Consider the following 26,621-nt stretch of genomic DNA (forward strand, 5'->3'; position numbering starts at 1 on the left):
TGAAATATGTTTAAGCTTTGATCCATAAAACATTCACCACACATCTGTATCATACATTCAATAAGTAAACTAAAAATACCATGTAAAGCATGTACATCTAAATCATGTAAACAAGTAAGCATTCACACATATATATGACACCAGTTATGATTACCCAGAAACCCTCCAATGAAAAGGTAAAACTAGGGTGGGGGGGTAAAAGCACAAACTTGTATCACCCTTTTGTAAAGAAAAAGGCTAACAAAAGTATAACTATTCACCTTTAATGACATAAAATTGGTATTATAATTTTGAATTTGAAAATGAAGTAAACTAATGAAATGTGTAGAAATGAATGAAGTTTAGGATTATAATTTTTAATTATTATTTGGAATAAAAATTGATATATTTTCCTAATTTTTATAGATAATATTTTAGCTACTAAAAATGTTGAAAAATAGGGGTCTAATTCCCACCACAAAACTATATGGAAATAAAGTCATTTCCCTTTGATCTCATACTATGTTATGGATAACATATATAGTTAGTACAATAAAAAATAAAAATCAACTTTAGCCTTATATTTTCTCTTTTATAATGATTCAAATTTCAACTCGCCTAAAATCAATAGTTTTCATCTCCCACCACATTTTTCAAAACAAATCTATTCTAACCAAGAGAAAAATTATACATTCTAGAGGACTCTCTCCTCTAGAACATCATATGATTTTAATTTTTTTAATATGATTTAATATTTTTTTCTTTCTCAAAACTGACATATTTTCGAGTGTTAAAATACGTGCTTGTAGAAATTTTTAATTACAATATACTATATCTAATTGAAACACTATAAAATCTATATGAGAATATTCTTGACTCTAAGCTCTATAACATGGTGTTTAAATGTTATTAAAAAATATCATAAAAAATAGTAAGAGTTATTGAAATGCCACTTTTCTGAAATAATTTTATTTCTTTAGTAATTGGATACAAACTAGTATAAAACATGCATTTAATAGACATTTCCAATTGGAAAAAGTGTGAGACCATATATAACTTAGCTAGAATTCATTTATTTAGATCATATGTTTGAACAAAATTGATTTTTAGATAGAAATACTCAAATTTAGTCATTCTGATAAATCAGCCTAAAAGGTGACAAAACTTTGTACTTTTACTTGGGGATGACACCCACACATCTTCATTACTACAGTAATAAAGTGTATCCAATGAATGTTACAATGTTTGATCGTGAAACATGATCTACCTTGGAAAAGGTCTTCCCTATTAAAGGCTTACAAAGACTGTTAGGTCTCACCTTGTTAAAGGATTTCAACACTCTATTAAAAGTATGCCTTGTTAAAGGACTTTAACTCACAATTAAGTAAGCACCTTGTTAGAGGATTTCAATACAGCCTATTAGGACTAATATGTTAAGAGATTTAACTGATTCACCTGTTAGAATGACTCAACACTGATCCTACGGTTAGCACTCTGTTGCTTGATGACAGATCACCTCCAAACTGATGTATTCTTGATCCTTCTTGATCAGATGTCTTGTTGTTGTACACTATTCCCTTCCTCTATTCTCCTTTAATTGATTTTGCAATGCAATTTCAATTTATAATTCCTTAGCCACCATGACTGCTCTATTTGCACATGCAAACTTCTCTCTTCGCTCTTTCTACATTACACTAGAAAGTTTAGGGTTTGTCCTTCTTAAAAAGACTTAGGTGACTTAGGGTTAGGTATGAATCAATGGCTGTGAGTCATCCATTTTTCCATTTAAACCTTCCCTTTACTTGATTGGATGCATGTCCTTCATAGGGATTCCAACTTAAAATCAACTCAAAAATGGTTCACATAGTAGTTTGTGCCATTACAAACAACTATGTCAAAATTGTGTTACTCAACATCTAAACTCTTTGATGCTCAGCATATACTGATTTCTATATTGTGACTCAGCATCTGAATGAATTAGTATGCACTGATTGCTCGACTCTTGAATCACTTGGCATACACTATCTTCTTGGCACTTGAGTGACTCAGCACATGAGTTTCTCAGCACCCATTGTGGACTTGACATGCTCTATCTTATACATGTTGTGCTCGACATGTACTACTTGTTTGACATAAACTAAGTAAATGAATTAAGTGTATAAACACTCACTTGCCAAAACCAATCTGAGATCAACAATCTCTCCCTTTGACATGAATGTCAAAAACAATTGATCATGCATTCATATCCTTAATCTTAGGAGCATAAAATTTCTCTTATTTGGCTTCTATACAAAATTTCAGATTATCAAAATTTTGCAACAACTTATACCTCAAAATTTGATAACTCCCCCTGAGTTGATATGTCTAGTTCTGTACTAAAAAAATTCACTCCTACTGAGTAGATATGCCTCAACTAATACTCTTTCACTTCATTCTATTTGTGTTGTTCTTTGATTGCTCCCCCATGCTCTTACTTTATTTTGGCTTAATTCTCTTTCTCTTCTTTTTACCATCTCCCTCTTTTTTCTTTTCTCCCCCTTTTTCTTAAGCTCACTTTTCTCTTTCTTTGGCTCCCCCTTTGGCTTGCACTCTTTCTCTCCTTTTTATTTTCTCCCCCTTTCATTAGCTCCTTTTATTTCTCTTTCTCCCCCTTTTTGACACTAATGTCAATGGGCTATACACTGATAGTGTGTTTGTCAAGTAAGATATATGGACCTGTAGTATAATATTAAGAGATACATCCCAATTTTCACATGCTACATCCAAAGACTTAATTTGGATGGCCAGCTCGGCAACAAGGTGGACTAGGCCATCTAATGTAGAAATATTTGGGTTTTTCTTGATAAGAGTTTTTGCATAGCTTAACTCCTTGTGTAGAATCTCCACGTGAGGAGTGAAAGTTTTTTGTAAGCAAATCATTTTGGCCCTTATGTTGGATTCTTTTGTAGATAATGCTACTAACTAAATTTGTGTTTCTAATAAAGCTCTGAAATGTTTTTCACTTTGAGCTGGAGTCATAGGAAATTTAGCTCTAGATGACTGCATGTTAATCTCCAAGCTCAGGATGTGATTCCTTGTCTCTTGTTTGAAGAGTGTGGGGTTGCATAGTTTTGTGTATAGTGAGAAAATGTTCTCAAGTACCTTCTTCACACTCTCTACCTTAGCTGCCAATGCAACTTGTGTAAGTGTTATGTCACCCGATATTTTCTCATTCACTTTACTTTGAAATTTCTTTTTAGACCATTCTAATAATTTTGCATTGGTATCAAGGTCTGCATCACTTACCTTTTCTACTATATTTTTCAATTGTTCAATTAGTGGCTTGGTTTCATCTATAGTAGGTAGACTAAATGCATCTAGGAAGATGTCTTTAATATCTAGCAAAGCTTACTTCTACCTATGCTCCCTTCTAAGTAGTTCTTGATGTTTCTTTCTGGCCAAGGCTTCTTGTAGTATACCCATGCACTCTATTATCATTGTGTCATAATCATACTTTGATAAAACAATCATTTCATCCATGCTTACATTTTCATATGTTACTACCTCTTCTACTTTTAATGAACTTGGACTCGACACTGAAAATTGCAAAGGTGTTGCATTTGTGCTTAGCCTTTGAAGAGTATGACTAGAAGGAGTGCCATATTCTGGTAAAGTTACTAGGGCTTGAATGGTTGCCTTCTCCTTTAGCTTTGGTGTCAATTCAGTCTCTTCAGGCTTGTCCTTTTCTACCACAATGCCTTGAATTGCACCTTGCACTTGTGTTGGAGATGCAGATAAATCTATCTGACCTATTTGAATTTGTGTATCAATAGTGGCTTGAGTTTCCACTTTATCTCTTTCAACTATATCAACCTTTGTTGGTGTAATTTCTGGTATTTTGTCTAAATGTTGTACATTAGTGACTTGAGGGGTGATGGTAGGTGGTTCTAGTGTTTTCTCCTCTTTCCTTGTAGTGTTAGTCATTATTTTTTGAATTTCATCTACACTCACTAATACAAGATTATCACACAATTTTACTTGCACTATAGATTGATCAAGTATCTTTTTCAAATCTTCCTCTATTAGGGGGTTGTTGTTTTGAGCAGTGAGATTAGAAACATCCTTTACCATTACTATTTTAGTGTTTACACTTGTTATTTGTTGAGGGTCAACATCTGGAAATTCTCTCTCTCTCTCTCTCTCTCTCTCTCTCTCTCTCTCTCTCTCTCTCTCTCTACTAAAAACATCTCTCTATAAAAAATAATAATATGAGCCCCATCTTGTCTCTAGATATGCCCCCTAATCTATGTGTGTGTGTATTCCCCCTTTTAAAAATATAATATTATTTCTATTTAGTAGTAGATATAGGGTTAAGGTTAGGTATATAAGTTACTAAATGCTTAGTACAATCACATATAGAGTTAGGATCCAAGGAACTTACAATTTCATCTATATGGCACTTAGTGTTATGGTTAGGGTTGACAAGTGGTTAAATGGTACACTAAAACAAGGGACATGGTTAAGAGAAGTATGGGATTTAGGTGTAGTGTTGGAGTATTTGGAGTAGAACTATGGTCAAAATTGGGATATAGGTTTTTAAAATGACTCTAATAGTGAATATTTTAAATTGTATCTTGTTCATGAAAGGGGAATTACAAGTCTAAACAAAAATATTTAGATGATCTAAAAAGTGTGCAAAAATAGATAAGAATCAATTTTATTGAAAATATTTCTCCATGATGATGTAAGAACATAATGTATTTGTTGAATTTTTAATAATGCTAATGCAAGTTTTATTGCAATAATTAAGAATTATAATCAATAAACATGCCTATCATGAAGGACATCTATGTAGACTTATGATTTTCTTTCTTAATTAACATATTTACTAGCCACATCCATTGAAGATGTCTTTTATAATTTTTCTTTTGCTTCTTCTCTTCTTCATGAAAGTTACATAGAACAATGGCAAAACACAACTCCCAATACAAGTAATTAGAAGAAGTAAAAGTCTAAAACTAGAGACAATAATGAACTATGTATACATAACATTTATCTATAATGGTGTAAACACATGTCACGTTCTTCAATGATTAGGATTGTATTGTGGTCTTTATTTGAACAATGATTGTGAAAGACTTCTTTTTTCATTACGGGAAACCCATTCACTTTTGCAGATGTGGCATGCATGAATTTTTTTGCACCTTTCATCTGCTTTGCTTCCATTTCCTCAACATAGTCATTTGTTAATATTGCACTTTGCACAGCTTCAATTATATTTGTGTGTGACTTTTTAATTATTTGTTGGCATTTGTCAAACTCTGTGTCAAAGAAATCATTTGAGGCCATTGAAGTAGTTAGGCTAGTTTCAATAGTTTTTGATTCTCGTTGAAGGCATCAATAACTCAAATATTAACCTTCGTAGATAAATATAGATCAAAACTATTTTGAATGAAACATTTAGATTGTAATGTTTGAAATATGGTGGCATTGCCTTCCAGTTTTCAAACATTATAGACATAAACATTATATACATTTTCTTTAATTTATGAAAATACTTAAATAAAACACATATATAATCTAAATAAGTAATGATAAAATATAAACTAAATATATGATTTGGCTATTTTATGTAAATTATTAACTTTAATAAAGTATAAATTTCATTGGTATGGCGACATTACCATCCACATTAATGATAACCTTTAAATTATGAAACATGAAAATACAATTTTTTTGAAATATGCAAATGTAAAACTAGTATGAAACATATAAATCTAAAACATGCAAACCAAAACTATTTCAAAATATACAAATCTAAAATTAATATGAAATATGAAAATCTAAAACTAATTTGAAAAATGTACTTTAAAAAAATGCAAATGAAAAGTATTATCAAATATATAAATCAAATAGATTTTGAATGTAATTTTAAATTTAAATCAAACATGCAAGACTAAACTATTATATGCAAATCTAAACATCTTTCAGTGCAATTCTAAATCTAAATGAAACTATTTAAAATTGAAATCTAAATCAAAGTAGAATACTATAACTAATTTGAAAATTAATTCTATAGCTACATCTAAATACATAACTAAATCTAAATCTAAATGAAAAACTAAACTTTTTTTTTTTTTTTTTTAAATCTCAACTACAAAAAAATTACTCCAAAACTTCAATCAACTCTTCTTCAAAAACTTCAGTCTACTCCTCCAATAATCTTCACCTCTTCCTCCCTCCAAATATAAAATGAAAATGAAATGATGAGCCTTTTTTATAACTTGTGAGAGGCTCCTCATATCCCCAATGGATGTCTCTTCACATTCCATAAATTTGTTTCAAATTCCACCACTTCCCCCCAAAAAAAGCATGAATATGCATGCAAAATTTTTTTTTAAAATAAAATAAATAGTTAATTTGTTTGATATTATTTAAGCTCTATTTTTTTGGCCCCTATTTTTTCAAGGTCTTTTTTTTGCCCCAATTTTTTGGGTCCTACTTTTTCTACCCTAATATTTCAGCCTACTTCTTATTAGTTCTACCAACTATTATTTTGGGAATGCTTTATTATTTTATTATTTAATATTTAATTTAAATTACTCCATTTTCTTTCTGATTGACAAAGAATCTACTTTAAATTGATTTCTAAATATAAATTTCGTTTGTAACTCCCATCAAATTTCTTTTTTATTTCCATTTGTTAATTATTATGATTGCCAAATGGCATTACACATTTTTATTAGGTTTTTAATAATTTTGTGAATGTCAAATGACATTTGCTATTTTAAATTGATTTTTAAAAATAAATTTTGTTTACTCCCATCAAATTTATTTTTTATTTCTTATTTGTTGATAATTATGATTGCCAAATGACATTGCATATTTTAATTTGGTTTTCAACATTTTTTTGAATAGCAAATGACATTTTCTATTTTAAATGAATTTTTAAAAGTGAATTTCATTTGCAACTCTCATAAAATATATTTTCTTTGCACAAATTATTACTTGGAATATTCTTTAGGAATTGTTGCTCCCATTGTATATGTCTCTTGACATAATGATTTTTTTAATTTCAGAGTTATCTTATATGATTTATCCATTTATTTTGTTTCTTTTAAACTCTTTTCTTTATTTTTGATGTATTAGATAGCAACCAACTCTTTTCTTTGTTAATTCCATGTTGCATTTGATTACTTTTATGTTGATTTCCTTGATTTTCTCTTTGATTTGATATAGGAAAAAGAGGGGTAAAAATTTGTTAAGACAAAAAGAAATACAACAAGGAGAGCTTAACAAGGAGCTCAATCTTGAGCAACAAGATCATCAAATTCTTGCACCATCTTAAAGGAAAGTTGCCCCCTATCCATAATATTCCAACCTAAAGCATGACTAGAAGCCCATTTGGCTAAACAATCAGTAGCTCTATTCCATTCACGAGGAATATAAGTAAACCTAATGAACTGAAAAGAGGTAGAAAAGAGAATAATCTGAGTAACAATAGTGGCTAGCTACCAACTAACATCCTCCAGCTCCTGCAAGGAAAGCAAGTTCACCACCACTTGGAAATCAGACTCATAGATAATCTTACTCCATCCCCACAAACAACATTGTTCCACAACATATAAAATAGCTTGAGCTTCCATGAGATTGTTAGTGTAATCCCCCTTATGAACTGAGAAAAATAATTTAACATCACTAGAACTGCAATGAGCCACTTCCCCAATACTAGCAGGGCCTAGATTCCCTTAGGAAGAACCATCAGTGTTAATTTTCAAAACTCCACAGGGAGGAGGAGTCTAATGCCCATCTCGATTCACTCGACCTTTCCTCTAATTTTGAGGCTATCTGGACACAGAAGGAAACCTTTGAGCTGCAGCCCCATCCTAAAGATGAAAATTAAGGTGCTTGCATATAGCAAGATCAGCCAGATCCATACCTCCATCTAGCTCACACTTCACTTGAATAGTTTCCTGAAGAGAATGTGAGATCTTCCACCAAAGATGCAAAACACCAAGCCGAACATCTTGGAAGATTCGATGATTCCTCTCTAGTCAGATATGCCAAAGCATGAACGATGCACCAAAAATTCAAGCAGCATGGAGAGGACAAGACTTGGAGTGATCATTGCCCAAGCAAGCCCAGAACTTAGGCAAAGAGGAAGTATGCCTACAAGAGCAACCCCAAGCACTCCACCAAAGGTGCCATAAGTGAATTGAATAGGAGCAATGGAAGAATAGATCGGAGATAGACTCCTCCTCATTACCACACAAAATACAATAAGAGGGGCTTTGAAATCCACATTTACAAAGATTATCCCACGTAAGATAGCGGTTGTGAGCCACTAGCCACATGAAAAAATTGCACTTGGACCAAGAAACTTTATTCCAAACTTGCTTCCACCAAGGGACCTCAACTTCCTCAAATAATTGTCTAGTTATCTCCTGATACCCAGCAAAGACATGATACTTACTAGACAAGGTACCTCCCCAAGCCAATACATCTAGACCTAGCAAAGAGGAACACACTCTAGAGGCCAAAATCTGAGAAAGCTCCTGATGATCTGCAACTATGCCTTTAGGAGGCCAATCAGAAGAATGCTTCCATCTATAACCAACAACAGGTCCCAATTGATTTATCCCATCTAGCAGCATGAAAAGAGTCACAAAGAGTCTGAAGATGAGGGTACATGGATAATATGGATGGGAATCCATCCCAAGCATTAGACCAAAACAAAGCCTCAGAACCTCCCTTACATATCTAGAACAGACCCCTCTTGACTAACACCACACTTGTCTTTAGAGTATGCCAGACCATTGAGCCATGACCTTCAAAAGGAAGTGTGAAAATTGAGCAAGGATCAGCAACATGAAAATATTTATGAGCGATAATACGAGCCCAAAGTTGATTTTTTCCAGAGCGCCATCACCAATAAAGTTTAGAAGCCAATGCTTGACTACTCAAGAGAGTTGATTGAAGACCAAGACCACCCTCCTTTTTAGGCCTACAAACAATCTCCCAACTAATCAAGCTCCATTTAGTATTACACAAATTACCACTCCAAAAGAATTGCTGAGAAAGAGCATCAAACTCCTTGAGAAAGTAAACAGGAGTAGCCTGAACCATGCTTCTATAAGTAGGAAGAGCTTGGATAACAGATTGAAGAAGAGTAAACTGAGTAGTAGTAGAAAGCCATCTCTTTGATTTGATACAATTCACTCTCTTATTTGAGCTTTTTAAGTCTTCATATTCTTTATTCAAGAAAGATCTAGACTTTTTCTTACCATATATTATTAAATTTATTAATTATCTCTAATATAAAGAAGCTTTCACACTCATCTAAAATATTTTAAATAGTATTTTTATAATTTTAAAATCTTCATTTTCTACCTTAATAATTGAAAATTGATTTCCAAATCTTATGAATTTTACAATGTGATCACTTATGATATCTCCTTATTTCATTTTAATTGAGTTAATTATCTTTTAACATCCAAACTTTTAGTTTGTGAGATCTTTAATACAATATTTTCAAAAAAAATCATTGTGTATATTTGCAAAAGTTTTCAATTTATAAGATGAATCATATTGTTTATCTTTGGTATTAGTATTTTTGGATGAGAGTATAGAAAGATTAAAATTAAACACTTCAAGCATACACATATGAAGACTTAACAAATGAAATCTCCACCAAACATATTAAATGAAATTTTGTATCATAATATGTTAATTTTGGTCTTCTTTAGGGAAAACGAACAAACATTCTAAAGCTTTGTAACTTCACAAATACTAAATAACATTTCATCAAAGTTTTGACTTTAAGCATAAATGCTCAATTTTGTTAGAATATGACAATTTCATCACCCTCCACTTTTTTTTTATGAATTTGTATAAATAGTTTGCATCCTACAAGAACTTATGGAAACAAATAGAATTTCTAATAGAAAAAAATTGCATTAAAAATTTTAATTAATAAATATAAAAACTAAAAATTAAAACTTTTGATATGCCTATTCTCTAATTTTATTTATTTTTTAAATAGCATTGTACAAATTTGAATAAAAACTTAATTTTGCATATCAAGAAATATTTTCACAAAACTTTTACTCATTTGATCTCATAATTTACCACCACAATACCTTAAAATTGCAAAAATAGATAATAATATTAAAAAAAAAAACATGTTAAATTATGTCAATATAGGTTTTACAATTGCAAAAATAAATAAATAAAATATAAAAGCATATTGAGTAATATCAATATAGGTTTTAACAAGACTAGTCAAAAGATATAAATGCTACAAATATGTTAAAAGATATTAGACAAATATTAAGAGATCATAAGTTTTTTGTACAAAGTTAAAAACATAAGTTTGATTTTTTTGTTTTCAAAATATATTATTCTACACATATTCAACTATTTAGTAGTATCTATATATGGAAGTGTTTATATTTAATATATTTTCAAACAAATGAGCTTATTGTACTTGTCGTAGGCAATGTACTATTGCATTCACTATGTCTCATTAGTGAATTAGTTTTGAATGTATCAACCAATTATATGCAAGCATTTTTACCTTGTTTCAATTTTTATAAAGTTTTCATATTTTTAATCAATATAATATATGATGAAAAAATGTTTATCTCCATTCTAATTGGTTGAATTCATTTTCTCTTATAAGACCCCTTTTCTCGGAGCTTCCACCATATTGCTTTTTTAATGGCATGAATTTCACAAATAAATATAGATATATACACAATTATTAAATTCACTAACTACTATTAAGAAACTAATAGATGAAAATATACTGTAAAGTAAGTTATTGTTCTAATGTATATAAATCTTCTTGAAAACACAATGTAAATTTTTTTTAAATGTTTATTTTATATTCAAAGTTTTTTTTTTAAAATAAAAAAAAATTTATATTCATATTTTAAAAAATATAATAGTAAAATTGAAATACAAGAACCCCTAATTTAAAATATGAATTATCATTTAAAATTTAAAATATTATCATTAAAATTTTTTTTTTTTATTAATTGTTGATGAAAAATAATAATTAGCAAGTTATATATTACATTTTCTTTAATATTTTACTATACATAATACATGGTAAAAATAATGTTCAACATACAAAGTTAATTTCTATTATATTATTTTATAATACATAGTACAATACTTAAATATTCTCTGGCAGATCTGAAAATGCAGGAACAAGGAAAGATACCAAGGTAAGCTAAGGGACCTTACTGAATTTTTTCGAAAGCTCACTTATTTTAAATTTTCTTTGCAGGTGCAAGCTACTATGCTGATTGAGCGAGACAAGATGAGACGGTTCCTTCATGATGGGCATGTTGCTTTTAAGCATGGATACCAATGGTGTAGAACCTTGGATGATCTGCAAGCTTGCATTGTGCTAAATAGAGAAATTTGTAAGAAAGTGAATGCTAGAAAGGATGATTTATTCAGGCTGATGCAGATTCAAGAACGTAAAAGTGTCATTTGGATGGAGGGTCCCTTAGGTTGGACTACCTGGGTAGTCAATTACTATGATGTTCTTAGTTAGCTAGTCTTTCTCCTCTTTTTGTTATGTTGTATAGCTGAATCTGTTCTTCCTTAGTGAGGCTTGGCCTCCTTGTTGATTTTTGTGGTGGTACTTTGGTTGCTCTTTTTGTTCTAAAACTCTTATATCTAATAGGAAAAAAAAAATACATAATTAAAAATTAATAATTGTACTATATATCCCGATGGTGAGAATAGATGATTCTTCTCCAACTATGCATGCAATGCGATTTGAATCGTTTTATTCAGGGGAGAGCTCCAAGCTGAAAAAAGTTAATGGTTGTTTTCCGCGTAGCCATGATCGCCCTGTTCTGGTTATTCCTCCAACAGTTGTAATGGAGGACATTGATTATTGGACCAAGCATGCTTTGATATGCAAATTTCTTGGAATTCGAATTTCCCTATCCGCTCTTGAGGCATGGATCCGCCGCTCATGGCAGGTGGAAGGCGACATGGAGATTATGTTGGCAGGGAATAGTTATTTTTTTGTTGTATTCTCTTGCATGTCTGATTGGGATCATGTTTTTGAAGGAGGCCCTTATTTTTACAACCATGTGGGGCTATTTGTCAAACCTTGGCATTCAGGTTTTAATTCTACTGAGGATCTCCCTTCAACAGTGCCAGTTTGGGTTCGCTTGCCTCGTCTTCCCTTGGAATTTTGGTGTGAAGACATCCTTCAAAAAATTGCTGCTTTGTTGGGGAAGCCGGCTGTGATCGCACATCAATCCCTCGATAAAAAGGTTATTTCTTATGCTAGAATTTGTGTTGAAATTAATTTGAATAACCCATTACCAGATTCTTTGGAAATTTGTATGGGGGATTTTTCTTGGGTGCAGCAGTTAGATTATGAATCTCTCCCTTTTCGTTGCCGGATTTGTCATGAGTATGGTCATTTACTGCGTCAGTGCCCCCGTAACTCAAGTTTCAAAAGAGTGGATGGTTCTACAACTGGCAATACTGGTGGTTTGGCAGATACTACAGGGAAAGGACAATCTCAAATGACTAATACTACCAAGGGGATGAATCCGCAAGATGCTACAGGTAAGGGTAAGGCTCCAATGCAGGATAAGGATGGATTTACCCCTATTCGCCCTCGTGCTAAGGGTCGTGGTCAAAAGAGGCCTTTGAAAGAAAGATTATCTGATTTAGGTTTTAACCGCTTTGAGGTGCTGGATAGTATGGTTCTAGAGGAGGGTATTCCTCCTCCTATCTCTTCTGATCTAGTTTGCCCAGATGAGAGATCTATTCCTAATGATGCTTGTGGGGCATCCCAAACTGTAGTATATCAGAACTATGAGGTCCCTGTAGCTCTTGTGACAGAGGCTCTGGTGACTCCTGTAGTGTTGGAGGATAATGATGTTGTTTTAGCTGATTTGGTTAAGGATGTGCTACCATCAGGTAAGGGCAAGGGTTCTCCTCTCCCCTTGGGGTTGATGTCTTGACCCTTTAAGCGGGCTTCTTCTACTCCTCCTCTAAGGAGTGGGTGCAAAACAGACCAAGAGAAGATTAAACTCACAGGAGATATATTGATTGAGTCTGGTTCAGTGAAACCTTTGGATTCTCATTTTCCCAATTCTACCCAATGATGATTATTCTCTCATGGAATGTAAGGGGGTTGAATAGGATCCCTAGACAAAAGGCTATTCATAACTTGGTGGTTGATCATAGCCCTGATGTTTTTTGTATCCAAGAGACTAAGCTCTCTGTGGAGTCTATGGTCCAACATGCCTCTAGTATTTGGTCTCATGGCCAATGCCAGTGTGTTGGGGCAACAGGCAGTGCGGGTGGTTTAGCTATATTTTGGGATCCTCAAAAAATTTCTCCTCTTGGCTGGATGTCTTCTCGCTCAGCTCTCTCTACGGTAGCTTCTGCTCTAGACTCAGGAGAGGTAATCATGGTTACTAATGTGTATGCACCTATTGATCTTGTGGGAAAGGAGGAACTTTGGGAACATATTCAATATGTTAGAAATTGTCATCCTTATCATCGTTGGGTGTTAGCAGGGGACTTCAATTCAGTTTTAAGTCTGGAGGAGAAGCATGGTGGTTTGGCTAGACTGGGGCCTTCTTCTGCTCTTCTTCGGCAACATATATCTCTTTTGCATCTCTCTGATGTTAAGCCTTCTAATGGTCTCTATACCTGGAATAATTGCAAGACTGGTGTTGCTATTATCTCAGAACGTCTAGATAGATTTCTTGTTTCTTACTTCTGGGTTAGTGGCACCCTTACTATCTCTTCAGAAATCCTTGATTGGAGGGGTTCAGATCATTGGCCAATCAAATTTTTTGCTATAGGGGCTTATGTTCTAAAGCATCCTCCTTTTAAGTTCCAGTTGATGTGGCTTCGGGACTCCTCTCTTCATGATTGTGTTTTCTGTTGGTGGAAAGATGGTGCTTCTGCATATGGTACTGCAATGTTCTCATTTTCTAAAAGGCTTCAATATGTTAAAAGGCAGCTCAAGATATGGAATAGGGAATGCTTTGGGAGCCTTCACTTTATGAAGAGGCTTGCTCAAGAAGATCTTGATGTCATCACAAGGGAGATTAGAGATTGAGGTTTCTCAGAGGATCTTGGCAAGGCTGAATTCCTTGCCTCTAGAGCTCTAGAAGAATGGGAACTTTGAGAGGAAATTTTTTGGAAGCAAAAGGCTAGAGTTGATTGGCTCTAGGAAGGTGATCGTAACACTATCTTTTTCTATAAAACAGTGCAATCTCGCTGGAATCAGAGCACTATCTCTTCTTTGGTTAATTCTCAAGGTATCCAACTGAATTCCTTGCTAGCTTTGTTCTAGGAGGCTATTTGGTACTTCTCTACCCTCTTCTCTGAGGACTCTCCTCCTGCTGATAATGAAGAAAATCTTATTTTGTCCTGTATTCCTTCCCTTATCACTCAAGAAATGAATGATTATCTCATGCATCCTATTTCTTTGGAAGAGCTGGAGGAGGTGGTCTTTGGCATGCCTAAGGGGAAGGCTCCTGGTCCTGATGGCTTTCTAGTTGAATTCTTTCAGGAATTTTGGGACATTATTAATCATGATTTGTTGGAGGTGGTTAAAGAATCCTATGCTAGCAAGCAGATGCTTCGAGCTTTGAACTCTACATTCTTGACTCTTATTCCTAAGAGAGAGGGTGCTAATCAATTGGAGTTTTTTAGACCAATTGCCTTATGTAATGTGGTTTACAAAGTTATTACTAAGTTGATTGCTGAGAGATTGAAAAGGTGGCTTCCCATTATTATCTCAGAAGAACAAGGTGGTTTTGTTGCTGGCAGACAAATTTTGGATGGGGTGGTTATTGCTACTGAGGCTATTCACTCTATGGCTACTTCAAGGGAGAGAGCCATTTTTGTTAAGCTGGATATGGCTAAGGCCTACGATAGAGTTAAATGGAGCTTCCTAAGGAGTATTCTTCTTTCTTTTGGATTTAGCTCTGACTGGGTGAGTTGGATTATGAGTTGTGTTACTTCTGCCTCTTTTTCTGTTCTTATTAATGGTCAACCTTCTCAACTATTTGGTGCTTCTAGAGGCCTCCGCCAGGGTGACCCTCTCTCCCCATATCTATTCATCATCATGGCTGAAGGCTTGGGCAGATTCATTAAGCATCAGGTGTCCCAGAATTCTATTCAAGGCTGGTGGTGGTGTAATGGCTTACCTTCTCTTTCCCATCTTCAATTTGTTGATGATTCTGCTCTTGTTGGTCTTGCTAGGATCAAGGAAGCTAAAGCCTTTTGACATGCTTTGGACGTCTATTTGGCAGCTTCAGGCCAGAAAGTTAATGAGCACAAATCTTCCATTTACTTTTTTAACACTCCTGATTCTATCCAGCATAGGATTGTTGGTATCCTATGGTTTCAGATAGGATCACTTCCTTTGACTTATCTTGGCATCCCTATTGCTGTTTCCAGGAAGCCACGTCTCTTCTGGAAAAAATTGATTACCAAGCTTCACGATAAGGTAAATCATTGGACTCATAGATGGCTTTCTACTGCTACTCGGGTTACTCTTCTTCAAGCTGTTATCCAAGCTCTTCCTACTTATCGAAGCATGGTTCACGCTGCACCTATTTACTTTCTCAAGGAGTTTGATGCTCTTTCTCGACAATTCCTTTGGAGTGGTAATTTGTGTAGTACTAAATGGAGCTTGGTTAATTGGGCAACTGTTTGTAGGCCTAAAAAGGAGGGTGGTCTTGGTCTTCAATCTTCTCTATTGAGTAGTCAAGCTTTGGCTACTAAACTTTATTGGCGATGGTGCTCTGGACAACATCAACTTTGGGCTTGTATTATCACTCATAAATATTTTCATGGTGCTGATCCTTGCTCTATTTCTACACTTCCTCTTGAAGGTCGTGGCTCAATGGTTTGGCATACTTTGAAGACAGGTGCGATGTTGGTAAAGAGGGGTCTGTTTTGGATATGTAAAAGAGGTTCTCAAGCTTTGTTTTGGTCTGATGCTTGGGATGGATTCCCTTCCATTTTATCCATATACCCTCATCTTCAGCATCTTTGTGACTCTTTTCTTGCCGTTGGATGGGATAAAGTGGCTCATTACAAGACTCCTTATCAATTGGGACCTGTTGTTGGTGACAGATGGAAGCATTCTTCTGATTGGCCTCCTGGAGGTACAGACATGGATCGTCAGGAGCTTTCTCAAATTTTGGCCTCTAGAGAGTGTTCTTCTTTGCTTGGTCTAGATGTTTTGGCTTGGGGTGGTACCTTGTCTGGTAAATATCATGTCTCTACTGGGTATCAGGAGATAACTAGACAATTATTTGGGGATGCTGAGGTCCCTTGGTGGAAGCAAGTTTGGAATAAATTTTCTTGGTCCAAGTGCAATTTTTTCATGTGGCTAGTGGCTCACAACTGTTGTCTTACCTGGGATAATCTTTGTAAACGTGGATTTTAGGGCCCCTCTTATTGTGTTTTGTGTGGTAATGGAGAGGAGTCTGTCTCCCATCTGTTCTTCCATTGCTCCTATTCTACTCAGATATGGCACCTTTGGTGGCGCGCTTGGGGTTGCTCTTGTCAGCATGCTTCCTCTTTGCCTGAGTTTTGGGCTTGCTTGGGTACTGCTCCCTCCAAGTCTTCTTTTCTCCATGCTACTTGGATTGCTGGCCCATCTTTCATGCTTTGGCATATCTAGTTGTAGAGGAATCATCGCATATTTCAAGATGTTCGGCTTGGTGTTTTGCATCTTTGGTGGAAAATATCACATTCTCTTTAGGAAACTATTCTTGTGAAGTGTGAGCTTGCTGGGGGTATGGATCCGGTTGATCTTGCTATCTGTAATCGCCTCAATTTTCATCTGCAGGATGGGGCTGCAACTCATAGGTTTCCTTCTATGTCCAGGCAGCTTCATCATCAGAGGAAGGGTCGAGTTAACCGGGATGGGCACTGGACTCCTCCTCCCTGTGGAGTTCTGAAAATTAACACTGATGGTTCTTCCCGTGGGAATCCTAGTCCGGCTGGTATTGGCGGAGTGGCTCGTTGTAGTTCTGGGGATGTTAAATTTTTCTTCTCAGTTCATAAGGGCGATTATACTAACAATCTCATGGAAGCTCAGGCTATTTTATATGCTATGGAACAGTGTTACTTGTGGGGATGGAGTAAGATTATCTGTGAGTATGATTCCTAGGTAGTGGTGAACATGCTTTCTTCACAAGAGCTTGAGGATGTTAGTTGGCAGTTGGCGACTGTTGTTAAGCAAATTCTTTTCTTCTCTTCCTCTTTTCAGTTCATTAGGTTCACGTATATTCCTCGTGAATGGAATAGAACTGCTGATTGTTTAGCCAAATGGGCATCTAGTCATGATCCAGGTTGGAATATTAGGGATAGGAGGCAACTGTCCTTTGAGATGGTGCAAGCATTTGATGATCTTGTTGCTCAGGATCGAGCTCCTTGTTGAGCTCTCCTTGTTGTATTCCTTTCTGTCTTAATAAATTTTTACCCCTCTTTTCGCTAATCTTTTTAAACTTCAAATTTCTATACATATTCATTATTATAATATTGAATATTGTTTTTATTACAATACATTCTAACGGCAAGTACATGCAACTACATGGCACTTGTTAACAATTGAGAATGTATAAGAAAATTAGTCAACTCAAAGATTATTTTTTGAAAAAACTTACAATTCTTATTTTTTAATAGCATGTTAAAACCTTATAAAATTCTTCAATTCATTGCTTAATGAATCGTTATCAATAATTATGCAATTTTTGGACTATTGATGTTAAAAGTTTCAAACTGTAAAAAAAAGGTTATTTTTTAATTTATAAAATATAAACTATTAAGATTCATGAAATGTTAATAACATGTTTTTTAATGTAATTTTATTAAAATAATTTATGATACTAATAATAATTATTGTTTGTATCTATACTATTCACATTGAGTTTAGCTTATTAAGCTTTCTATCTCCAATAGTTTTAAAAAATTGATGAAGTTTGATTGGATAAAATAGTATAATTTAATCATCTATTAAAAAATTGTTCCTATAATTCTAAAAAAATTCTAAAAATCGAAAACATCAATTTCAACATTTGATCTTCATGATCTTCAGTTGAAAACAACAAAAAAAAATTTGAAAAAAAAATCACTACTATTTGTGAATCTGAAAAAAAAAATGTTTGACTTTAGTCTTTAGTACATTTTATCTGAAAATTAACATGTCCCTGTTCCATTCCAAAAAAAAAACAGGTACAGCTGGAACTAACAACTATACCATTTAATATGAAAAATAATCCTAACTTCATAATACTCCGAAGTGGAAGTGGAGATCCTTCCAAGATAATTTCTCATTTTACACGAATGGCGTATAATAACTCAACGAGCTATGAATTTTTAATGTTAAGACATTGAATGATGTATAATAGTTCAACGAGCTATGAGGTTTTACTGTTAAAACATTGACTTAGAAAAAGACTTTCCCAGGGTAGATGCGAAAGCCAGCCTAACAAAGCAAGATTGTTTGCAAGCTCCAAGGTAAAACAGCCAAAATTTAACACTATCTGCCACAAAAAGTACCTGTCATGCTGGAAGCTACATACAAATGCGCATAACTGGTACATTCTTACACTCTTATTCGGTTACTGTGAAAAACATTTCTGAGTATCAATCACATGCAATGAACACTAAGTATTCCATTCATATTCTATTCATTCTCATAAGAAATAGGTTTGTAAAAATTAATGCTTATGAAACATGAGCTCTATTATAATCCATATTTTTTCTGTGAACATCACTCAAATACAACGAATGCTACGTATTCCATTCATTCTCATAAAAAATAAATTCATATAAACTAGAACCCTAACTTATGAAACTTACTTGCCAATCCCCCCCAAAAAAACTATAAACCGTGTTTTCAGTAGTTCCATACCATAAACAGAACAATGAGAAGAAGAACATGTATGTTTATTGAAGCTCTACTATTTCTTATTCCTTATATTCATATTTAAAGATAAAATATACAAATAATTTAAAATCTACTTCAAATAACAGATGATTGAAACAACATTTATGAGAGACGATGAAGTGAACGACCATATTCACTGTTTTAACATTACAATTAGAAGATCCAGACCACCAAACCAAATGTCCAAAAAACTCGAGTTAAAAAGACAAGCAACTCTCTATGACTGCCATGAAAACTCATTTCCACCACATTCAGCAAGAAGGCAAGATCTGCAGAGAGGGCATGTATTTTGATAGTAATTATCTATCCATGCATCCAAGCACTTTCTGTGAAACACATGATGACAATCACAAAGCTCTCTGATTTTATCATTTTTGTGAATAGAGCTCAAACAAACGGCACACATAAAATCATCTTCCTCCTTGTGCTGAAAACGGGAGAGAGTAGAGAAAGGCAATCTGTCACTCATCTTGCAACTACTAGAAGTAGATATGCCATTGCAAGCCATATCTTGAGCTTCACAAGTCCCAAACCAAGAAAAAATCCCATCCATCATGTTTCTGAGATAAACTAAGGCAATAACCAACTTCACCACATACCCAGGAATGCTTACACCCAAAAAATCTCCAGCAAACCCCATTATTAAGAAATTTAGCAGCAGAGCGATTAAAGCTCATATGAACTTGAGAAATTATACTACTTCAATCACAATTTATCTTGAGCAAGGATTCCATGGCACCTAGTAACGTTTTGTCCAATAGTGGAAGAGGTCTAATAAGAGTCTAATTTAAAAAAATTGGAAGGTTCTTATGTCATGTTTCTATATTATTTGTTGTTTAAGAGCAATAACTGTTTAATTTTAAGTAGTTTAAGTGCTTCTATGCAATTTTTTATTTATAAGAAAAGAACAATTTAAAAAACATTCTTATTTTTGTGGAGTAGCAGCTGAGTCTGTTTTTCTTATCTTCTATTTATTTACCTCTAATTTTATCTTCAATGTCTTTTTTCACGATACAACCGAATAAGACTGCCAAAAATGATCAGCAAATTTTTTACCCATGGAGCCATCAGCTCCACAAATTGTGCCTCAAAAAGTTAAGAAACAATAGTTAAAAAAGATTTTAGTGGTATCTATATTGAAACGTATTGATAAACATAGTTGTGAGAGGAAACGTATAGTGTCATTCTAGAAGATACGTCTATATCTTGGGTATTAAAGTGGGTGCCCTTTTTTATTGGAATAGAAGAAGATGGGCTTCCAAGCAGAAAAAGACAATATTTGGTATCCACAAAGCTGTTGAAGTTGAACTCTTGCAAGTTGTAAGAGGACTGGATGGCATGTAACAGTAGTTGCATTTAAGAAGACTGCAAGACTTAACTGCAACGTGGTTTTCAAGTTTGGCATTTCTGCTCTACCTTTAATTTCAAGGCCCTCCTTCAACTTCCCGTTTTCTTAAAAAAATCTTCTCAAGAAAATGACATCTATAAATTTTATATGGCAATGAAAATACATTACATCTATAAGTTTTCTTTGATGGTGCGGTTTTATATATATTTTTTTATTAAATAATTTTTTTATAAAATATTGGATAATGAGCTTGACTTGAAAATAATACAGTTGATTTATTATTATCTTGGATATATTTATAAGAGATCTTATTTTCATGTGATGTGAATATGTTAAAATGTTGGTATCATAAAGACTTTCCAAGTCTTTGATTGAGATGTTGGTTGTGTTTTATTAGGTTGACAATGATACTTATTTATAAGATGGTTATTATATGCTTTGCATACACCCTTGATTACACGTTAGAGTAGTTGCATGATGCATTTGTTTTGATGAGAGGTATAATCAATTGGAGTGTATCTTCTTCTTTAAGGAGATGTGAGATCATGATGTGATATGCCTTTTTCCTAACCTCAAGATTAGAGCTTTGACATTGACCTAGATAGTTCTCTTGGTATTGACTACAACTAGGCCATTCACTAGGGAGGCTTGTAAGAGTATTGTGTTATATTTGGACCTTAGCATCAATTGATCAATTACAATCACTCATGGATACTTGGAGAATGGGTAAGGCTAGAAGTTATCTTATTTTTGACATTTTAGTAAGATGATTACTCTTTGATAAGGCTTTATAAAGAATGCCAAATAACTTACTCTAGCTAGATGTACATTTTCAATGGAATTATAAAGGAGATTTTTCTTGGGGTGGAGGAGCATTCTCATTCTCCACACTTAGTCTACTTCATGAATAATTATTCAAGAGGTATATTTTCCATTGTATTGTTAGTTGCATTGTATTTTATCCTCTCATATATATGGATCTTGACCTAAGTTTAATTAGTGCTAGAGGGTTCATCTGAGGGATGTATAACATGTTGATTGATGGAGGAATAAACAAGATAAACTAGCTACTAAGAGGGGGGGGGGGGGGGGGGGGGGGGGTGGGGGGTGAATTAGAATCTATAACGCTTTCTAACTTTTCACCAATTCATTCACACCTATCAATAACTTGTGCATGTAAAACTTATAATGTAAAATTGTTGTAACATATAAATCTAATCATTCACATGCATGTGAGTAAAAAACATAGCACAATATTTGTTACCTAGAAACCCTCCAAGGTGAAGGTAAAACTAGGGTGGGGATGACACCCACAAATCTTCACTACTATAGTAATAAAGTTAACCAATTAAGGTTACAATGTTTGACCATAAAATATGATCTACCCTGTTAGGAGTCTACCCTATTAAAGGCTTAAGAGATTGCTAGGTCTCACCTTGTTAGAAGATTTAACACTTACAATAAAGTAAGGACTCTGTTAGGAGATTTTAAAAAAATCTGTTAAGACCACTCTATTAAGAGATTTACCCTGATTCAAGTTGGTTAAAATTGAATCAATACCTAACTCTTGATTTTCTCTACAAGCTAAATTTGAGTCTTGTCCTTGCTAACAAATCCACTCCTCTAATATGATATGCTTGTCTTTCTATTTCACTTCACCACCATGACTAGGTCACTTTCTCTGTTAGATGATAACAAAACCCTTAAATGACATCTAATCTATTTTCAATCATTCTCTTGCATAACACTACTTCACATGCTTATGATCTAGGTTAAGATCATTGCTATTTAAAGAATTTCATAGAGTGTTCTAGATGATTCCACAATAACCTCTTCATCTTGATCATGAAACACACAACATAGGATCTATGATCCACGTCATTTAAATATTCTATAACAACCTTTGTAGGTATTAAATATTCTATAACAACCTCTAAAAAAATTTAATATTCCTTTTCAAGTTAGCCTGATAATCGTTTTGCCTTAAACTCTATTTGATTCCTAACTTTTATGTAAATTCTTTTTTGCTCAGTCTTTATTATTTCCTAATGCTTGGCATTGTTGTTGCTTGGTCTGTATTACCCTTTTGATGCTTGGCATGTGTTGTTCTCAGTACTCACTATATAACTCGGTACTTGTATACTTGGAATTTTCTCGGTTGCTAATGAGCTCGTTTCGTATAGAAAATACTTTATGACCTAAAAACTTGTTTGGCTCCTATAGATTTTGGTACATACTTGTTTATGTACATGACTAGGCCTATATAGAGTAGTTTGGTTGTAGTGATGACTGTTTGACTCTGCTTTGTAAATGACTAAGTGGTCAACACTAATAGACAACAATGGTTAGAGATACCAACAAATCTCCCCCTTTGGCATTAGTGGAAAAATTACTTTTTCATATTTACATCGTTACAATACAATCTGATAAATGAGCTCTCCCCAAGTATGTCTTATGACTTATGCCTTGAAATGCAAAATTTAAAAATGAATAACAAATCCATTTCAACTTTATTTGACTTCTCGTTCACCTCATATTCTCTTTATCAACTATGTTTCTCCCTTGTCAACTCTATTCTCCCTTTTCCTAAGCACTATATGTCACTGCTACTAGGGTTGAATAGGTGGAAGTAATCCATATCTTTCAAAGAATTCCTTGTTAACTCGGGTAATAATGGTCAATGCATGATCCCACATGGTTAGTGTTGCCTCAAAAATTTGATTCTACAAATGAATTCTTGTAGCCAAATCAATTAAGCTATCATCCACTGAGAGAATATGATCTTCTATGGTAAGATCCTAAGCTATTTTTAGTTCTCTCTACATGACCTCCAAATGAGGCATCATCATCACTTGAATAGAGATCAATTTGGATCTCATGTCATTGTCAACTACTTGAAGCTTGACCAATGTACTTTGAGCATTTAGTAGATTATTGTAATGATCAATACCTAATCCCATTGATTCAAAAATAATATTGATGGATCTCTTCCTCTTAGCTTGAATTGTATTTATTTGTGCTTTAATTTTATTAGCAAATCTTAGAACATTTGACAAGTTTGTGCACAAATGTTGTACCTTTTGAATTAATTCGATCATAACCTATACTTTCTCCTATAATTGTACATAATACTCGGCAATGGTTATCAAGACTTTGTCCACAACCTTAGTTTCAAATCATCTAGCAGAACATGCCAGTAACTTCTCATTTTATTCCATACTTCTAGCATTCATTTGATCAATTATATTTACAAGATGGTTTATGATTGGTACATCTTCTTCAAAATTCTGAATGTCAAAAGCATCAACAAAAATATGCTTTACATCATACAATACCTATTTCTTTTTCAATTCTCTTCTTAGCTCTTCTTGTCTCTTTTTCTTCACCAAAACTTCTTTTGGCAAAATAGTTTGCTCCAAGGTAAGATTTGCTAGGTCCAATTGTGGCATCTCAATTTGATTTCATCCACACTAACCTCAATATCTGGTGAAACATTTTTTATTGCTTTCCTTTTTTTTGCTAGGTAGTGAATGAGTGTTGCTACTCGACATTGCCTTGTGAGTTGGTGAAGGGGTGTCACCACTTGGTCTTGTTTGTGCATCTATGCTTGAGAGAATAATAGTTACATTCTATTCAACTTTATTTGATTCTTTGTATCCTCAATATGAGGTGCTAAAACAATCTTATCATTTGCACTTATTTCGATCTCTTCACCATCTACCTCTATATTTGTGAGTCTTGACTGCTCAGCCTCTAGAGTGTTAGGGGTGTTAGCATGTATAGGGGACATGCTACCTTGTAGACTCAGCACACCTAAAATTTCTCCACTACTATAATCATCTTCGATTTTTAGAGTGTCTATCTCTATGTTCTTTGTTGTTAACCCAAAAATTCTATTCTATAACAACTCACTTTTTTCTTGTACAACTTCCTCTTTATTCAGTAATATCAAAAAAATTCTATGCTTAGGAAAAAAATTTCTCCTATGTTGCTCCAAAAATGTGTCCTTTTGCTCTTGGAATAAGTTAGGCATTACTTTGACTAATGTGTTAGTCCTTATCTTTTTCTCTTCCTTCTCTATCTTTTCCCATCTTATGTTCAATCTATCATATAGATCTTGAGGTATATTTTTTTCTATTTCACTAGGAGTTAACTTGAAATTTTAGATCATTTCTACCATAGCCTCATCAATTTTATTTCTATCATCATTATCTAGTGTATCATATTTGATAAATCTAAAACAAGATAAACTAGCTAAACTCCTTAAGTTTGCACATACCTCATTAATAGTCTTAGATTTCCTCTGAGGTGGTGCTCTAACCAATCTCCTTCTTTTAGTTCTAGGGGTTCTGTGCTTTATAGCTTTATCTATTTTCTTCTTTGCAAATTGCTTGGCACTAGCAGCTGCCCTGGTCCTTGGCTTATTTGGTGGTGGAGGTGTCACTACCAGTTTCTTCTCTTTTCCTTGAGGCTTCTTTCTTAGTGGCATGACAACAACTAGGGTTTATCCCTTGTCACCTTCTTCTTCCTCATCTTGCTCATCACCACTATCTTTTTCTTCATCTTGACCAAGACCTTGTGTCAATTGTAATGGTTCTTTTCCCTTGCCTAAGGTGTTGATGAAGGGTGCTCCCCTTAATACCATAAACCATATCATAAAACAAAGAAACAACAACAAATGCAAGAACAAAATATGGACTTCTTATTTGCACCACAAATGTGGAATTATAGAATTCACAAGTACAATATGCTAACCCACATGGTCACCTTCATTACAATAATTTGCAAGACAAGTTATGAGCTATCACCTAGAGCTATTCTAGACAATGTTTGGGCCTTGCTTAAATAGGCAATTTTATGCCACCTGGGAAAGTTCTAGATGTTGAAGCCTAATACATAGGATTGATGGATCCTAATAGTACATACAGAGCTGGCCAAATACATCTTTGACAATTATTTTAGATATTTCAGGTAGACCAACTTTGAAAGGCCATAACTCACAAACCATTGCTTTGATTGGCTATTATAACCACTTTTCAGAAATGTCAACTCCTAATCTATAGGGCCAAAATGGCACAAGCACCCTTCTATTGAGTTCTCAAACCTCATCCAAGAACTCTAAGGCCTCCAACAGTGAGCATGAAGATTTTTCTGCAAATATTTCCATTAAAAATCTGCAAGAACTTCTCTAATACTTAAGCTGGAGCAACAAAATTTTTATGGTAGGCTTATAACTCTAAAATGAAACTTCATGTAGAAAATGAGAACATTTCAAGCTTGTATGATAAACTTACTACCCATAAATGGTAACTACCCTATCTACTAGTCCTTATTAAAATAGACAAGACTGAAAAGAAAATATTTGTTTGGGTGATGTAAGATTGCTCTTACACTTAGGATGCTATTACATTAGGTGCATAGTTTACCTTCTAGGTCTTCAATCATTTTCTTCCTTTTCTTCTTCTTTGAAGCTATCTTTATATTTACATTTATGCTTTCTTTTTCTTCTTGATATCTCCCAAAATGTTCAACCTTAGTGTCTATCTCTTCTTTTAGTAGTGCATCAATGTTTGCACTCAATACATACTTATTTAACTCATATTCAAAACTTTGTAACCAAGACTTCCTTGGCTTAACTACCTATACAAAAGTGGTGTTTGTATCAACAAGAAAACATATGCCACTATAATATTTTGTGACCAATTCTTCAGGAATCCTCATTCTCATTTTCATCCTTTTCTTAAACTCAATAAAGTAAGTACTCATTTCATTTTCAAAATTGTCTCCTAATTGAGTAATATACTCGTTTACTTTTCTTGTCACTAGTTTTTCTTGCTCCCATACAACATCACCAATACTAGGAATATACTTATGGATGCAAAAGAAAATACAAACAATGAGAGATCCAAACTTACATATTGAATTCTTGACTTTTCTTATTGGTGACAAATTTTTTGCAAGTTGTAACTTCTATAGCTCGGTAAGATCATACTCATGATCTTTCATCACAATCTTCCACACTTGATCCATAGCCATACAAGGTGCACTATTAAATCTACTTGATTGATAGAATTTATGAGCAATGAATCTCACTAAAAATTCAATTAGTGCATCATAAATATTTTTAGTGGACAAATATTGTCCATTCCACTTGGCTTCTTTGTTAGTCTCAACTTCTTCATGACTCAAACATCGCATGTTTTTTTTCTTGTCTAGGGTAGAATAACCTGTAACCCGGTGAATTATTTTCTTTGAGATATCCACTAGTCCATTTTGTAACCAGTACTTAATGTCATGGATTCTTCTCAAAACAACTTTTATCCATGATTTAACCCTAGAGTT

General features: G+C 33.8%; 1 protein-coding gene across 1 annotated transcript; it reads right to left on the reverse strand.

Annotated features, from left to right (window-relative positions):
• Positions 1-19,148: 19,148 nt before the first annotated feature.
• Positions 19,149-19,571, reverse strand: LOC149531559 (E3 ubiquitin-protein ligase RHA1B-like). The gene has a single exon (XM_089808360.1). The coding sequence runs from the start codon at positions 19,569-19,571 to the stop codon at positions 19,149-19,151; it is 423 nt and encodes a 140-aa protein (XP_089664486.1).
• Positions 19,572-26,621: the final 7,050 nt, after the last annotated feature.

This window comes from Cupressus sempervirens, chromosome 11 (genome assembly GCF_028749045.1).
Source record: "Cupressus sempervirens isolate cs-2001-9-10 chromosome 11, ASM2874904v1, whole genome shotgun sequence".
Classification (NCBI taxonomy): domain Eukaryota; kingdom Viridiplantae; phylum Streptophyta; class Pinopsida; order Cupressales; family Cupressaceae; genus Cupressus; species Cupressus sempervirens.

Coding starts and splice junctions, on each gene's coding strand:
- LOC149531559 (XM_089808360.1), bottom strand. CDS start 19,571: ATGGGGTTTGCTGGAGATTTTTTGGGTGTAAGCATTCCTGGGTATGTG.